Raw genomic sequence first — 17,561 nt, forward strand, 5'->3', positions numbered from 1 at the left:
GTGACTGTGACCGTGACGGTGTGGGAGGTCTTCGGTGAACTTTTGGGCTTCTCTACTCTATTAAGTTTGTTTTGAATTTCTCTTCTATATTATTGTAAAGGGCTAAATAAGGTTAAATGAAAAATGCAAGTTTCATATATTTTAGGAAATTTCAAACAGAAGTTAATGCTAAGATTTTGTTATATATTCTTGTCACATTAGTTTAAATGTGAATAATGTATACTAAAAATAGCAGATCAATACTTATCCACCTTCATCTATAAGTTTTGCACTTTTTTGACAAGTTTGTATTTAACATTAATTTGTTACAATGTTCTTCATTACAAAAAAAAAATTATAGTTTGATTTTTATAAAACATTCAAACTAACATGTGGCACTTTGCTAAAACTTTACATTTGCTTTTTCCATTTCATTAAAAAAAAAAAAAACCAAGAATCCAAACCAAGACCTAATTAAATAATCAAAATCGCTAGAGGCAATATTTCATATGATAGGATCAAACATTTCTTCCATTCCATGATAGATATTAGATAATGTTTAGTAGTCTACTTATTTGTAAATAAAAATATAAAATAACAAATTATACCAAATAAATATGTGGTAGTTTTTTCTTTTTTTTTATGTGGGAGCTTTCTCGTGGTTTTACCACTTGGTTTTTGTATGAAAAAAAAAACTGTCGGTTTCCGTCGGTTATCTCTTTTTAAGATGTTGTTTCGTTTCATATAGAGAGAGTGCCTGTAAATATCCGTTGCACACTCGTCTCTTTTTTCTCATATTTCAATCATCCTTCTGATATTTGAGTTGTTTTCATTTTTCTCAAACTGATGATGATGAAATCGATATATATATATATATACATATATATGCTTATTGTCTGGTCATGGCTATTTATTTCCAGAGTGTTGTTTTATATTTGACTATTATTGCAATAGACCTTAACTTCAGCGATGATTCCAATGTACAGACATTCATGGAATTAATCACTTGGCAAAAAAGAACATTCATGGATATTTTATCGTCTGTTTTTCGTATGATCATTGTCGAGAAGGACAATGCTATTATTTCATGGTACCCTAGGTAAACATAGCTTGAGTTTACTTCTTAAGCATTTCCCTACATACTGTATTTAATTTGTTTCATATACTTTAAACCCGAATTGAATTGGGTCCATGAATCTAAGAAATAGTGAGAATTCTTGATCTCTCCTTTTTTTTTTTTCCTCAAACACCATTTCTATTAAGATATCGGAAAGAGACTCTCCGCTAGGGAGAGCCAATCAGGAACCGACGAACTTGCATGGGAAAATAGACTGTTTCGAGCCCGAGCTTTTTTGGCTAAACAATCAGCTTGAGTATTAAACTATGAGGGAGAAATCTAATACTAAACGAAGGGAAAAAACAAACAAGTGACCGGAAAGAGGACATTTCTGCTGCAAAAGAAGGCCAAGCCTCTTGGTTGTCTATGAGAGATATCAAGTCAGAGCAATCAGATGCGAAGGCGCCATTAGTAATGCCTAGCGAGATCAAACAATCCATTGCCCAAAGCAAAGAATCAATCTCTGCGTGGAGCGGTGAGAGGCTTCTTCTCGAACTCTTTAAGCCAAGTTGAAGAATACGATCTTGGTCGACTAAAACCCAACCATGTCCACTTAGAGTGTCCTCCGAGTGCCAGGAAGCATCAATCTGACATTCCGAGATCCCGGGAGCGGGAGAGGGGAGTAGAACCGCTCGGGCGAGAGGCTCGGGATCTGTCGCTTCTCTCATGTTTGCTTTCTTCCAAACAGATGCTTCTCGTAAGGCCAAGACCAGAGTCTCCTGAGGAGGTTCTTTGAAGTTTTCAAAGCAAAATCTGTTACGACTTTTCCAGATATACCACAATATCCATGGAAAGAGTTCCAGAGTATCCTCTTCTATTCCGAATTCTTTCCCACGCCAGAAAAGAAAGTCGAAATTATAGAAGAGGGAACTTCTGGGAAAAATGTGCCCTGAGGTGGGAATGGGTGATAAGGCCCAAATTTGCCTCGAAGGCGGACAATCGAAGAGAAGATGGTTTATTGATTCTTCCGGACTCCCGCAACGGGGGCATCCTTTCTCGTTGCCAATATGGCGATAACTTAATCTCTGAAAAGTGGCTAAACAGCCTGAAACACATTGCCACGCGAAATGCATAAGCTTTCGCGTAGTTTTTAACTTCCATACCTGTGCCTGAAGTGCCGAAACACCAGGTCCCTGAAAAGGGGGGTCACAGGTAGGACGAGATAAATCTCGCGCGGCCCAGTATCCTGATTTAACAGAATAGTTTCCGGATTTGGTGTGCGACCAACTATAGCCATCACTCAAGTAGGTACGACTTGGTCGAATTCCTAAAATAAGTGGGATATCAGCGGGGTCAATCAACACCTGAAGGCGATCCAGCTTCCAAAGCTGTGTTGATTGATGAATCAAATCGTTGACATAGAGAAGAGAGTCTCTTGTAATTGATCTCTCCTTAAGATTCCCTTTTTAAAACAAACAGTTCCTTATGTGATCATATTTATGGAAATTGTTGGGCTGACTTTAGAACAATCAGATTTTAAATCCAACAAACAAAAAAAAATCAAAACAAAGGAACAAAATGCCTAAGAAATTTAATTGTTATTGAGGTTTTGATTTGTTTTTTTTTTTTTTTAAATTCAATCTTGATTCGGATAATTTCATTTGGTTTGGTTTATTTCTCATATATATGCAAGTATATAATTAAATGAGTTAGATTGTAATTTGACTGTGGACTAATGAATGCATGATCTAATTTCCACACTTACCTAAATTGCTTATCTTCAATTCTTTCCTAATAACTAGTTGAAATCTGTTTCTATATCTCTCCATTTCAACATCTTGTTTTAGGTACAAAGAACTCTAGAGATGGACTTATCATATCAAGAAAAAAATATCAATGTGGAAAGTAAATTTGCTCGTGAAAATCCGAGAAATTCTGAGAAAGTAACAAACGGCCAAAGTTGCACTATCTCTTCGGATATTGTTTCTCCTCCATGTTCAAATTCAAATCCCATGAGCGATCACGGACATCCCGCCACACCCATTCGTGAAGCCGTCTCTCAAAATCCGATGAAGGAAATCTCAATCGATGATTCATATCTTCCACCACATCCTCAGCTACCGAAACTTGAGCCGCCACGTGGCCGTCGTGTCTCTTTAGAAGAATTGTTGCATCCACCGGAGAAATTCACCGCCGATCTGATGAAATTCGTACGTCAAAGCGGGAACGCGATTTCGAAACGCATCTCGGTTTTGCTAGAGAACGACGACGACTCCGACTCGAAGAAGACGATCGATGATGACGTGACCGAGTTCAAAATCTCTGGAGTCAAAGTTCTCGTGAAGATGAAAACCGAAGAAGAAATCAGAGGTCGTATAACTTTCTTCTCCAGATCTAATTGCCGAGATTCAACCGCCGTCAGATTGTTTCTCCGGGAACAAGGCTTCGATTTCTCGGAGATCAACATCGATGTGTATACGGCAAGAGAGAAAGAGCTGATCGAAAGAACAGGGAGTTCTCAAGTTCCTCAGATATTCTTCAACGAGAAACACTTCGGAGGATTAATGGCGCTGAATTCTCTGAGAAACAGTGGTGAATTTGATCTGAGGGTTAAGGAGTTTTTGAAGGAGAAGTGTTGCGGCGATGCACCGGCGCCGGTGATGTATGGATTCGACGAAGAGAGTAATAAGGATGTTGTTGTTGTTGATGAGATTTTGAGATTCGTTAGGGTTTTGAGACAGAAGCTACCGATTAAGGATCGTTTGTTGAAGATGAAGATCGTTAAGAACTGTTTCTCCGGCGCCGAGATGATCGAGATTCTCATTGATTACTTGGATTGCGGGAGGAACAAGGTACGTGATATTCAAAATTCTAATCCTGTGTTACGCACCTATGTTAACTTAACCTAGACATTGACTACGTTTGGTTTCAAATTAAACGTATTAAATTAAATCAAATCTAAAAAGATTATCTTTCCAACTTCTGATGATTGATTGACCAATTAATTAGATTTGTGTTTGGTAAATGTTTTTTTTTTTTTGGCGCTCTACTCAAAATTCAAACATCTATGATCAATGCATAAATTTGTATTTCTTTTAGAAAGTTTGTTTTTGTTGGTTTCATTTAACGTTCCCTAGAGAGTATATAAAGTTATTACGTACGTGGTTATAGTTTACGTTATTTATGCAGGCTGTTGAAGTTGGCATGAGGCTAGCCAAAAAACACTTTATCCACCATGTCTTTGGGTACTTCTCCTTTTTTTATTTTGTAAACATAACTAAATATTCTTGATTTAGTGAAATGTTCATAAACTTTATATTTGTGTAGAGAGAACGAGTTTGAAGATGGAAATCATTACTACCGTTTCCTAGAGCACGAACCGTTTATTTCAAAATGTTACAATTTTAGAGGTTCTACCAACGACATGGAGCCCCAAAATGCAGGCATCGTTGGGCAGAAGCTTTTCAAAATCATGACTGCTATTCTTGAGTCTTATTCTTCCAATGACCGTTCTTGTGTTGATTACCTGAGAATCAGCCAGAGCGAAGAATTCCGAAGGTACAATTTGGACTCAAGAGTGTTTAAATGGTTTTTAGTTTATGAATGTTTGTTTTAGTTAATTTGGTTGTGATTTTACTATGGATGAGTTAAGGTACTTGAATTTGGCTCAAGACCTTCACCGTTTGAATATTGTGGAACTCTCAACGGAAGAGAAGTTAGCATTTTTCTTGAACTTGTACAACGCAATGGTGATTCATGCTTTGATCAGAATCGGACGTCCTGAGGGAGTGATCGCAAGAAGGTCATTTTTTACAGATTTTCAGTACGTCGTAGGAGGCTACTCTTATTCACTTAGCTCCATCCGAAATGACATCCTTCGACGCGGTCGCAGACCCTCTTATCCCTTTATTATTCCGTTTATTAACGACAATGCACGACATAAGGTAATTTTAGAGTTCCAGGTCTGTTTGATACTCATATCCGTGATTTTCGGATATATCCTATAGCTCTAATCTTATGGTTTAGTGTCAGCTTGGACTTCAAAAACTGAATCCATTAGTACATTTTGGCTTATGCGATGGGACCAAATCAAGTCCAGTGGTGAGGTTTTTCACACCGCAAGGAGTTGAAGCTGAACTCAAACGAGCAGCTAGAGAGTTTTTTCAAAATGGTGGAATTGAGGTTGTCTTGGACAAGAGGACCATACATCTATCAAAAATCATCAAGTGGTAATTAATTCTCCTTACAATAATCTCTACATTGAAATTAGAAATAGTGAGACCCATTGAGATTTATATGAGTCATTGGTTATTAGTCCAATTAATGGAGTAAGAAAAGATACATTCATGCATGTATATGTTTGTATTGCGGTAAATGTAGGTACAAAGAGGATTTCAGTGAAGAGAAGAAAATGTTGAAGTGGATAATGAGTTATATAGATGCAAACGATGCAGGTCTTTTAACCCATCTTCTTGGTGATGGAGGAGGTTCTTTTAACATCGTTTACCAAGATTATGATTGGTCTATCAACAATTGATATTTAGCTTCTTTTTGTGGATATTGAAATTAAACAATTTGTCCATAAATTTTATATTAAAAGTAATCTATTTTTTATTCATGAATCAATGGTAAGTACTATCTGGATCCCGGATTTTGGCTCTTTACTCTTTAAGAATCAAAGACAATAGATGATGAAAGAAAACTTAATTTACTACCATTCACAATCTTAAAAACAACCAAGGAAAAAAAAAAACTTAATCATTGAACAAAAAACAATTCGGATAATGTCTTATGAATTATCATGCATCTATTATCTATATATGGACTAATATAGGTCACTTTTATTCTTACGTGGTTGAAGTAGAAGCCTCTTCTTTTTGGAAAAATGAGTAGAAGCTTTTTATTTTATCATAACATCATCGTCTAACTTTTCTCCTTTTTCTTTCTTTTCTTATCGAAACCTTAATTTGCTAATTTAAGATTCTCACTAGAAAAATCCACATGAACTTTCAATTTGCTCTGTTATCGAAAACAAATTTTGAATATAAATTTCTGATGACAATTATTTCACGGTTTGAGTTTTCTCACATTTTGTAGGGAACTTGTGAAGATATAGTTAGCCTTTAGATGCAGTTAAGTATAAAAATAATCGAACGGTTAGATTGAGAAACGAACAAAATACATCTGATTTCTTTCCAAGTGTTGTATAAGTTACTCCCCTATTCCCCACTTCCATTTCTTTTGACAATATAATTCGAGTGTAATCTTCATTTTTTATATTATTTTTATATCAAACAATAGATCCTTAATTAGTTTTTTAGATTATAATCTATGTCCAATCGGCAGCTAAATTCATATAACCCATGGTTTAGCCCACTGGTATAACATTGGAAACTGCATAATCAGCTTAATTATATTGTCTACTACTAAAAACTAGTAACATATTTCTTTTGAGCTCTTCAAATCCAACTAAAATTTTCTTTTTCGGCTTCTTTTTTCCTTTTTCTTTATTGTGAGTGGCGTTTAAAAAACTAAAAGCATTGATCAAAAAAAAAAAAAAAAAAACACTAAAAGCAAAAGGATCAAGATAGAGATGGCCACGATCAAAGCAAAACCATAAGCAAACAAACAGCAAACCACTAAAACATATCGCACACAGCATTTTTAATTCTATCAACATGAACTTACTTTTAAAAAATAAATTAAAAAAATAATAACGTAAGGATTATGTATATCTTATTGCACGTTACAACTTACAAATATCAGGCCACGTGTCCGGTGCACTTTGAGACGGATCATCCTCTACATGCAATATAAAAAGCATTGGAAATGAAACAAAGTTTGATCACATAACTAAAAACTATTATACGCAAGATCAATGGCGGAAGATCAAGCAACGACGGCAGTGGAAACATCGGCGGTGGAGAAGCAGCCAGAGACGACGAGAGAGGCTGAACCACCAAGTTTGACGACAAAGAGGATGGTGGTTGCGATCGATGAGAGCGACTCGAGTTTCTACGCTCTTCAGTGGGTCATTGACCATTTCTCTAATCTTTTACTGACCACTGAGGCAGCTGAGGCGGAAAGTGGAATGCTCACGGTGGTTCATGTGCAGTCCCCTTACTATCACTTTGCTGCCTTTCCGGCTGGACCTGGTGGCGCCACAGGTCCCGTCCATTGATCTCTCTTTAATGTCTCTCTTGTTTTTTTTTTTTTTTTTTCCTTTTCTGATCGAATTTTAATCGATAATCACATCTCAAATATAATCATAGTAGATATTCCTAATAACATTTTTTATTTAATTTTTAGTATTAGTCGAAAAAAATAAACATATTCACAAAAACAGAGTTGTTTACTTTATAGGTATAAATATTAATATATTATCGTGAATAACTTGGTTTTGTAACGGTTGTAGCAGCAGTGTACGCATCTTCGACAATGATAGAGTCAGTGAAAAAAGCACAACAAGAGACCTCTGCTGCGCTTCTCTCTCGTGCTCTCCAAATGTGCAGAGCCAAACAGGTCCGATTCTATAACACACATCCTAAACACATATTACTATGTAAATCTAATTATTATTGGATATGAAACGCAGTTACAAATGTTGTGTGATCCATATGTAGATACGTACTGAAACTCTGGTGCTCGAAGGCGACGCGAAGGAGATGATTTGCGAGGCAGTGGAGCAAATGCACGTTGATCTTCTCGTTGTCGGTAGTCGTGGCCTTGGCAAGATCAAAAGGTATTGTATCTTTAATAACTTTATTCTTATACATTTTACTAACCGAACTCAAAATAATTTGTTTGATTTGTGCGTTTTGGAAGAGCGTTTCTTGGGAGCGTTAGTGATTACTGCGCTCATCACGCCAACTGCCCCATCCTTATTGTCAAGCCACCTAAGGAGATGACTAAGTAATATGGATCTGGTTACATGTTTGGGTTATTAATTAGATTTTTATAAAGACTGTTATAAATTTACCAAAAAAAAAAAAAAAAAAGAGTGTTGTACGTACGTATGTGTTTTGACTTGGATAATTAGTTACATATTAAGCAAAATTGTATTTGGAAAAGTAATGTGTCAATGAAATATGAATATGGGTCGAATAATGAAGCCAAGACTTGTAGTCTGTTGCTTCTCTGCACCTATTGTATTCCCAGTCGTTATTGTTGTATGTATATAATTTATTAAAAGCATCTTGTCTTTCTAATTATGAATCTTTGTTACTCTAACCCCAACTTTCGAACCGATAAAAGGAACTAATTGATTGTTATTGATAGCATCGAACATATAAAAAAGTTCCTAGATTTGAGAAAACCGACTTGATTATCAGATTTTATAAATACTTTGAACCGATAGCGAAATCTTTAAAATTCTAGCTTCATGTAGAATAGTTGAAAAACTGACACTAAACTGATGCAAAATCGCTTAAAGCATCAAAATTTATCTATTCAAAGTAGTTCAGACGAAATAAACTTCATAAAACAAAAGAGCAAAACATCTGAGATACATATTTCAATCTAAATGAAGATAAAACATTAAACTCATTGATAAGATGGTAACCCTCTGGGTAAAAGGAAAATCCTTAACGATTGGCCTTGGCAACTCTTTCAATCTCATCCTTCTTCTTGATGGCATAGCTGCAAGTTAATAAAGTTTAAATCATTAGCTTCACTTAAGTATATATGAACAATAGTGAAGTCATTTGGGAGTGTGTTTACCTGTTGGAAGAGCCCTTGGCTGCGTTGATCAATTCATCAGCAAGGCACTCAGCAATAGTCTTGATGTTTCTGAAAGCAGCTTCACGAGCACCAGTGGTAATCAAGAAAATAGCTTGGTTAACACGTCTTAGAGGAGAGATATCAACAGCTTGTCTCCTAACAACACCAGCAGATCCAATCCTGGTAGCATCTTCACGTGGACCACTGGCTCAAGCAACATACAAAACATTAATGAGACAAGAAGCTCCTCGTTGCAATGATATTTCTGCATAAACACGCTGGCTGCTTTCGCAAATCATAAGGTTAGTAATACCTGTTGACAATGGCGTCAATGATGACCTGGATTGGGTTCAAGTCAGACAAGAGGTGGATAATCTCCATGGCATGCTTAACGATCCTCACTGCCATCAATTTCTTACCGTTGTTCCTCCCATGCATCATGAGAGAGTTGGTGAGCCTCTCAACAATGGGGCACTGCGCCTTCCTGAATCTCTTCACAGAGTATCTTCCAGCGGTGTGGGGAACAAAGGTAGCATGTTTAGCCGCCTGAACTCCAATGTAGTCAACAAGACTGATGTCTGTGACCTACAAGATGAAATAACAAACTGTTACTTATAAACACTAAGAATCAGACCCAATGACATCAGAGTAGAGACTAATCTTTAACTAAGAAAGAACAAATCACATTGAAAGCTAAAGTTCCTGCAGCTAAGTTACAGAAACTCAAAGAATTGAATCTCATTACCCCCTCAAAAAAGTGTTAACACCAAAACAAGAGCATAAGGTTAAACCACGCAATGCAAGATATAAACCCCAAAGGAGACGCCTTTAGAACTTTAAGGGGTACAAATTATTCTCACTTAAACAATAAAGCTAATTGCAGTGAAACAATGGAAATACCCATCACATCTAAAGAGAAAGATGCGTTAAAAAGGGCTAGATTTCAACCAAATCTTATACACTAATCCAAGATTGCAAATGATTGAATCTCACAGATGAAACACAAGCTATAGAATCAAAGAGAGACGGACAAATGATTCAACAAGACAAAAATTAAGAGAATGAAAGCTGAAGAAATTACCGTAACGTCGTCATAGGTCCAGCGGTTGAAGAGCTTGACCTCGTTAGTGAGCGCCTGCTGAATCTCAGCGTCAACATCTGCGGCGGTGGCCATGGCTGTGAGAGGAACAGAGTGTGAGCCCAATACACGAATACGAAATCAGAGTAATGAGAGAGGATTTGGAGAAGGAAGATCACCTGAAGATCGTTTGCGTCGCGCGAATGAGAGAGACGGCAGAGAAAACGATAAGCTTTAAGAGGACGAACAAAAACCCTAATCTCACTCCTTTTATATAGATGACAAAATTTAGGGTTTGGGCTCTAATGGATCTGTCAAAATGGGCTTTCATTTCTTTATCCAGTAACGAACCGGTTTAACAGGTTCCATGGTTTAGACGTGGTTAGCCGGTCAACTTGTGGACTCCGGGCTAGGACTACTATATTATTTTGTCTTAATAAGAATATTTTTTAAAATACATTACATAGTAATTGATAATTGATAATAAAACAAAAAATATATGGTAATTAAAATTTTGTAATGGGTGAATTCGAATAATTTTGCAGATAAATATTTTACTGTTCAGATGAAATTTAAAACTTATCTATATCTATATATACATTTTTGAATGACTTTTAGCAAATAAATCCTGGAGTTGGACCTTATTTACGGATGAATGCCATTGGCATTAATTATTTAAATTTGAAAAATATTACTTAAAGATATTACCAATACGATTTCGAGAATCATAAATTCATATCTTCCTTAATTTTCTGAGTCATTAATGTGATAATCTTTAGGAAATATTTCTCTGTAAAAAAAAAAAATCCACACTAATGAAGGTATTAAAATCGACACTAACAATTAAATTATTTAGATGTTCAATTATTTTAAGATTCTTATATCTTATTTGATATATTTTTTTTAATATCTCATTCTTTAATTACTGCGTTTAGAATTTATTGGTTGTTACCTATTTTTTGGTGAAATTTATTGGTTGTTACTTAATAAGTAATTATGGTGCGTTTATTTTAGTTAATATCTAATTTAAAAGATTTGTTTTCTTTTATTATTAATAAATGAATAACATGTATAGAAATAAAAGATTTTTTTTGCGACTCCATAATAAAAATATTAAACTCTTATTTTCTACATTTCTTACACATAATATCCTCTTATTCAATAACAAAAAATATATATTACATATTTTTAAAAATATTTATAATATTTAAATTATATAAAAAATTTGTAATATTAATATTATTTCAACTCTATACAAATTTAATATATATGTATATATATCTTATGGGAACCATTTAAAAGAAATTTTTAAATTGACTTGAATTATATAGCTTTTAAATAAAAGTATTATTAAAAAGAAAAATAACTAAATAATGTTTAATTTCACGGGACGGGTAATATGATGGGACGAGATTGGGTTGATATTTATAAAAGATCGTATACCACAGGTGAAATCCTAAAATTAACAATCAAAATAATCTATCAAACAAATTACATTTTGATTTTTTTAAGAAAATATAGCCCCGCGGTGTACCGCGGGTTAAAATCTAGTTTCTATGTATTTTGTAGATGATATTTTTTGGAACCAAGTCAGTGATCATCAAACTCAAAAAGCTGTTGATTGCATTGGTACAAGCATTTTTATTGCCAGATATAAAAATTTAAAGGGACATATCCTTGTATGTACATGAACGAAACGATTTTGACTCCCAAGCTACAAAGAAGGACAAGAATGATATACAAAGAAAACTGCATATCCTCACCATGAAAGCTAGAGGAAGGGGAATAACAGATACTCTGCGTAGAAGAGATTCCATATAAACCTATAATATCCTGAGATAGCTTCCTGCAATAACCAAAAATGTTTCTACGCTCCGTTAGATACACACTCCATTGATGTTCCGTGATAACAAGTTTATGTTTGTACAAGTATTTTACCTTGGTGTAGTTTGCTTTTTCTAGTACCCATGTCTACCAAAAATCAACAACAAAGATATTAGAGATTAATGAATCTGGCAGTGTCAAATGCAGAAACTAAAGCATATAGCTATCAAGTTTTTGAGCATTATCTCAGGCTGACCATAGTATGTAAGAGAAATAAGAGTATCTCACGATGCTTTACCTGGAAAATTAAGCATGAAGCCAAGATCAGATGTGCAGGAATCATCAAGCTACCTCTGAAAACCTGTTGATTGTTAAAGGATAAGAGGGCTGGTCTTTTTAAAGCTGCATACCAGGAAACTAACATATCGCAGAAAAAATAAAATGGTGGAAACAGTTTATCAAGCTTATACATGTTGTAATGGTGTCATGCTTTAATTAACCGCAATAGTTAAGGTGGAATTAGATGTATTCACCTGAGGCATGTAGAAAGCTAGTGATATGGCGGAAACATAGTTCACTAGCAGAAGTCCAGAACCGAGGAATGCTATGTTTCTCACTCCAAGTTTTGTTGCCAGGGTTGATATTTGGAACCTATTCAAGATCAATCAAAGGAAAAAGCATGATTAGATAAACATGCTTGAACAAACACATAAAGACAATATATCAAACAGAGCTGGTTAATCTGGGACAAAATTTTAATTGCGTTTTGAAAAGACACCAGGACCGTAAAATGGATTGAGCAAAGAGTGGAAAGAAAATGGTTATGCATGCAGATACTTACTTGCGATCTCCTTCAACATCAGGAAGATCTTTTGTAATAGCAATGACCAGTGCAAACAGTGTCACAAAAGATGTGATGAACGCCACAGGGGCACTGCAAATGGCGAATCAAAAGTTGAGTTATATATCGACTCATGATGAAAGCAAAGAACAATTGGTCCATCACATATTTTAAAACTCTATACATATAAGTATGCAAAGTCCATTTCACTATTTCGACCTGTTTATCAAGTATTGTGCATTTGACTACTAACCTCCACTGAAATGGAAGTCCAAGAGCAGCTCTTGTAGCATGGTACACACCAAAGTTAAGAAGGAAACCTCGTACCTGATAAGAGATGTCAATACAGAATATTTTATTAAGATTTTCCAAGCCATGTTGATAGTTGTATACAGATTGAGAAGCATAAAACAGGCTTTACCGTGGCAATAATAAGAAATGCTGCAATTGGGAATCTTTTCATTCTAAGCGGTGGAACAGAATAGATGGTTCCCAGAAAAAGGCCAAGAGAGTATAGGCTTGTAATGAATGGACCAAAGTTAAATCCGACAACTAAAAGCCCTGCTATCGCAAAAAATATCACTAACAACCAGGCAGACTGCACTGAGAGATCTCCTGCTGCTATTGGCAAATATGGTTTGTTCACTCTGCAGAACAAATAATTGAAATTCAAACCAAAATAACGAAAATTTGTAGATGCACATCAATGATGAGTTTCTACAATTAGCTTAACATTATTGCACAAACGTTTGGAACATGCTGCTTCATAAATGCTACATTTATCATAGTGACCAATATACATGTGCATCTAATGGTGCTACATACTTGTCGATACCAATGTCGTAGATCTGATTGATGCCGACTATATAACCATTCCCACATATAAGAGCAAGAAGACCTGAAAGTGCCTTGAGTACAAGACTCCATTTGATCAGATGAGTATTCTCTATCAAAGCTCTTGCCACCAAGGCGCTGCCATTAAAATTACAGTCAAGCTTAATAAGAGCAAAGAATATGAAGTCCCTTCATAAACCAAAAATGCAACAAAATACTAACGTGGATCCTAAAGCTGTTCCACGGATTGTATGGGGCCTAAGAAATCTCCAGCAAGCATTTTGGAACCGGGTAATTCTATCCAGCACTGGATCAGTCCCAGCAGCACCAACCTGAGAACATGCCTGATAGAGTATACTTTTGTGAGTGACATTGCAAAACGCGCAAACACTGTAAATCAAAACTGAATGATAGAATTACATGATTACTGAGCAACTCTTAGAGAAGCAACATAAGATGTTGTTCAAGAGAATAAAATTTCCAGATTCTACCAGAAACATTCACCATTTCCAATCCTAGTAATACTATTGGACCTCAATATCAATGATCCCTTAAAGAAGACATTTTTCTAATTGGAGCAGATAGATGGCCAAAAGATTTGAACTTTCTGAGCTGCCCAGTTCCAGATAAAGTAAACCAAGAATTTGATATTTAGGAATCTCTTAGTTCACATAAAAGCAACGGCTAATATGCTTGTCAACGAAAGAGAAACCTAGAATGAAACCATACCTGGATCGAGATTTTTCTATAATTGGTTGAAACAAATTTGGACCGCATTCTTGAAGTTGATAAGCTCGTGAAGCTAACATCTCGAGGGAGGCTTATAAACTTCCCAGCTAAATGCACAGAAGAACGATGATGATGAGAAGCTGCTAAGAAACGAGGCGCCAGAGACGAGAACCGAACACACGGTGATTGCGAGATCGAGAGCTCCATTGATGCCACTAGCCACACAAAAACTCTTTACTCTGCTACTTTCGTTTGCACAACGAATTTTGTTTGACTTGTGTCCAATCCTCTTTCTGGTTCGGAGGAAGTAAAACATCGACCAAATCCGGTTTGTTAATGAATTGATTTATTGGGTGAGATCTTGATTCCGGTTCGAAAAGGTTTATCAGAATTGGGCAACCAAACCAGTAGGGACAATCATAACCAAGTAATCAATTGATGAAGTACGGCAAAAAAAACCAATCAATTGATAAGCAATACAAAATTGGATACATTCGATGACTCAAATATTTTCAGACAGACAAAACAAACAAACTGGTTAAATGTAAAAAGAAAACATGTTAGCTTCAAGATGTTAAGACATATGGGGTACGGTTTCCGCTTGCACCGTAGAAAAACCTTGAGAGCTCTTTGAGAGTGCTTCAGCTTCATCAGAAGCACGAGCCCTTGAGTTCATTGTCTCTTCATCATCCTCAGTCTCCATGACTATTCTCGATGGAGCTTCGGTTTCTGTATCAGTTGATTTCTTCGTCTCTTCATCCTCCTCTTTGTCCATGACTATTCGTGATGGAGCTTCGGTTTTAATTTCAGTCGATTTCTTTGTCTCTTCATCAATCATCTCTAAACCTCTAGTTGTTTCATTTGTTCTTGAGTCTTTTGTCTCTGCACTCTCCTCCTCTTCCTCTCTATCTTCATCCATGACCACAACTTCTGGAGCTTTGGTTTCGGTTCTCTCTGATAAATCATCTGCAGAGTTTTTGTCTGCTTCTTTTATGAACTCGCCTATTTCTAAAAGCTTCTGCGCTTTTAATTCGCCTTCTTCATTAACATTCTCTGCTATCTCAGCTTCCGAAACTTTCTTTGCAGCTTCTTCCACCATTGCATCATTTACTTCTTTTGAAACCACTTTATCTTCCGCGGTTTGCTCCAATGTACCAGCTTTTAAGTTGCTTGTTTCCGGATTTTCTTTGATCTCAGCTTCTTCTAATGCTTCCTTTTCTGTATTTTCAGGTTTATCGGACTCCGAGTTAGTAACAATCTTTGGTTTGATTTCTAAAGGCCCCAGCTTTCCATCAATTTCCTTGACCAGATTCGTTAGTGATCTTGCATTACGAGCTTCAGATAACCGAGTAGACAACTGCAACATACCAAAAAAGTTTTAAGCAAAAGTCATGTTTTGAGCTCAGAGAGATCTGGAGCCATATAGTGTCTAAAGAGATTGAAACCAAACAAAATCTCTTTGCTGATATTTCACCTGCTGTATCTGTTCAGCTCGGGGTTTGAGATCATCTGGAGATGCTTCCTTGTAGATGCTCCGAAGAATGTACATCAAATGAGAGCTTACATTATCCAAATGATGTTGTTGGACCTCACATTGATGTACATCAGATAGACAACCAACAGCATGAAATGGACAGTTGACAAGTTTCATAGGACATACGGTTATACAATGCCTATCCATATCTCGTCTCATGATACTCTCTGAGCAGTTCTGCTCACACGGAATATTCTTGAACGGGCAAACTGAATCGTGATTCTCCATCTGATTCGCGCAAAAGACCGCAGTGCAACCCTCGTTTTCACAGTTCATGGTTCTATACCCACAACTCATGGTATGCTCCGCGAGTTCTCCCTCGGTTTGGAATTTCATCTCACAATGAGCACTGCTTTTAAAATCGACGTTTTTAAGCAAAGTCTGAGCGATCCCTTCTCTATGATCAGTCAACCAGAAGCCGCTTATCTCCATCTCTTGCGCGAAATCATCTATATTATCTTCCCTTCTTTCGCTAAGCATCCAACCCGAAACCCGGCTGAACAAATTCCGCTTAGAAGTTGCGAAATCATCGATGAAATCAGATATAATGTCAAAAGGATCATGAGAAGCTTCAATCTCAGAACCACCTTGAAGAACAATGTGTTCAGCCACAAAGCTTTCGCTTCTACGAGTCAAGTACTCAATCATTTCTTTTCGAATGTCAGCAGCCACAGAACCAGGACTCCTGAAGATATCGCCGGTAGTGTTATCGACACAAGCAGTGGCTAATCCAGGGAGAAAAACCTGAGCAATCTTGTGAACTACTTGTGTATCGTAAAGATCACAGTGAAAGGAAGGTCCTCCTTCTTTCTGATCTTCGATACTCTCAAGATCCGAGACAGGAGGATCCATTGCCTGTAATATCAGAAATCGTCTGCAGAAAACACACAGATGGAAGAACCAAGCATCGCTAGATCAGATATCAAAGCATTGAAATAAGACACAAACTCCATTAATCAAAATCTCTACTTTTGCTGGAATTTGTGATCCTAAATCGGATCACAGCAACTATCACGATCCATAAATTTACAGATTATAAACGAAAGTTTCAGAATTGAGTCAAATTACAAGCAAAATTCAACTGTTGGATTGAGAAAAGAAATGTCAAAACAGAAAAGAACACGACAATTACCCTAGAAAGAAATCGTGTCCTAAACAGACAGGAACAAATCGGAGCAGGAACAAACAAAGCCTGTAAGGAAAATCTGACGGCGAGATCAAAAAAGGAAGAAGAATGGAAGAGGAAGAGGAAGAGAGAGAGAGAGAAGCACCTCTGGTTTTGGCGCAATAAACGGGTCTCTTTTTCTTTTACCACAACTTGGTCGCCTCTTCTATTAAACGGACTCTCTCCTCCCTTTTTTTTTTAAACTGGTTTCTTTGTTTCTTACAACATTTTTGTAATTAGTACAGTGATTAGTGATTTTGCAAGCCCAATAAATTATTTACAGCTAAAAATTTAATTGGAAATTTAAAAAACTTTTTTTTTTTTTTTGCAAATATCTTTCTTTTTTTTTTCTTATCTAATTACCACCAACCCAATGAAGAAACAAATTTACTCTTAAGAAAATTTTTATGCCACCAAGACACTTCATTAGCAATACCAATAAAATAAAAAATCAAATTTCTCTTGCACATTTTCCAAATTAGCAAATCCGTTTTGTGTTATTTTTTACACATTTTTATTTAACTAGTAAATAAATCTGATCTCTTATTAATTTCTTGCGGCTAGCGAATAAGGTTAAATTCCAATAAAACATTTTAATATATCATCGAATGATACTAATGATGGATTGATTAAATTACTCAAATTTAGATATAATAATACTCTTTCCGTTTCGTTTTACTTGTCGTTAAATTTTGTTTCATAATAGTTGTCCGTTTTCGATACAAATGTTTGGTAAAAATTCCAGTTTTATCCCTACTGTTTTAATGTTTCGGTCAATAAATTTTTTTATAAAATATATTA

The 17,561-nt window shown here is 35.9% G+C and overlaps 5 protein-coding genes across 7 annotated transcripts; 2 read left to right on the plus strand and 3 right to left on the minus strand.

The window, feature by feature from the left end:
• Positions 1-2,696: 2,696 nt before the first annotated feature.
• On the plus strand, positions 2,697-5,960 carry LOC9320939. The gene is made up of 6 exons (XM_021032570.1): positions 2,697-3,888; positions 4,226-4,281; positions 4,364-4,594; positions 4,689-4,980; positions 5,063-5,265; positions 5,417-5,960. Exons 1-6 carry the CDS (start codon positions 2,902-2,904, stop codon positions 5,571-5,573), a joined length of 1,926 nt encoding a protein of 641 aa, XP_020888229.1. The 5' UTR covers positions 2,697-2,901; the 3' UTR covers positions 5,574-5,960.
• An 849-nt stretch (positions 5,961-6,809) lies between these two features.
• Positions 6,810-8,247, plus strand: LOC9318822 (universal stress protein YxiE). 2 transcript variants are annotated; one of them, XM_021032656.1, is made up of 4 exons: positions 6,810-7,203; positions 7,458-7,558; positions 7,660-7,778; positions 7,862-8,247. In XM_021032656.1, exons 1-4 carry the CDS (start codon positions 6,915-6,917, stop codon positions 7,950-7,952), a joined length of 600 nt encoding a protein of 199 aa, XP_020888315.1. In that variant the 5' UTR covers positions 6,810-6,914; the 3' UTR covers positions 7,953-8,247. The 2 variants fall into 2 exon arrangements, with proteins under 2 accessions (XP_020888315.1, XP_020888313.1); XM_021032654.1 differs by having other exon boundaries at positions 6,817-7,203; positions 7,455-7,558.
• A 197-nt stretch (positions 8,248-8,444) lies between these two features.
• On the minus strand, positions 8,445-10,110 carry LOC9318823 (40S ribosomal protein S5-2). The gene is made up of 5 exons (XM_002884827.2): positions 10,013-10,110; positions 9,837-9,931; positions 9,069-9,340; positions 8,756-8,959; positions 8,445-8,674 (listed from the first exon to the last, which is right to left on the minus strand). Exons 2-5 carry the CDS (start codon positions 9,927-9,929, stop codon positions 8,620-8,622), a joined length of 624 nt encoding a protein of 207 aa, XP_002884873.1. The 5' UTR covers positions 9,930-9,931; positions 10,013-10,110; the 3' UTR covers positions 8,445-8,619.
• Positions 10,111-11,427: 1,317 nt separating this feature from the next.
• On the minus strand, positions 11,428-14,357 carry LOC9320940 (homogentisate solanesyltransferase, chloroplastic). Its single transcript, XM_002884828.2, has 10 exons — positions 14,062-14,357; positions 13,555-13,676; positions 13,324-13,470; positions 12,920-13,145; positions 12,752-12,825; positions 12,499-12,591; positions 12,191-12,308; positions 11,956-12,018; positions 11,772-11,804; positions 11,428-11,679 (listed from the first exon to the last, which is right to left on the minus strand). Exons 1-10 carry the CDS (start codon positions 14,266-14,268, stop codon positions 11,605-11,607), a joined length of 1,158 nt encoding a protein of 385 aa, XP_002884874.1. The 5' UTR covers positions 14,269-14,357; the 3' UTR covers positions 11,428-11,604.
• A 148-nt stretch (positions 14,358-14,505) lies between these two features.
• LOC9320941 lies at positions 14,506-16,973 on the minus strand. Of its 2 annotated transcripts, none has more exons than XM_021032580.1 (3): positions 16,867-16,973; positions 15,536-16,469; positions 14,506-15,418 (listed from the first exon to the last, which is right to left on the minus strand). In XM_021032580.1, the coding sequence occupies exons 2-3, from the start codon at positions 16,445-16,447 to the stop codon at positions 14,636-14,638; spliced, it is 1,695 nt and encodes a 564-aa protein (XP_020888239.1). In that variant the 5' UTR covers positions 16,448-16,469; positions 16,867-16,973; the 3' UTR covers positions 14,506-14,635. The 2 variants fall into 2 exon arrangements, with proteins under 2 accessions (XP_020888239.1, XP_002884875.1); XM_002884829.2 differs by having other exon boundaries at positions 16,728-16,972.
• Between the last annotated feature and the right edge of the window lie 588 nt (positions 16,974-17,561).

This window comes from Arabidopsis lyrata (assembly GCF_000004255.2).
Source record: "Arabidopsis lyrata subsp. lyrata unplaced genomic scaffold ARALYscaffold_3, whole genome shotgun sequence".
In the NCBI taxonomy this organism is placed as follows: domain Eukaryota; kingdom Viridiplantae; phylum Streptophyta; class Magnoliopsida; order Brassicales; family Brassicaceae; genus Arabidopsis; species Arabidopsis lyrata.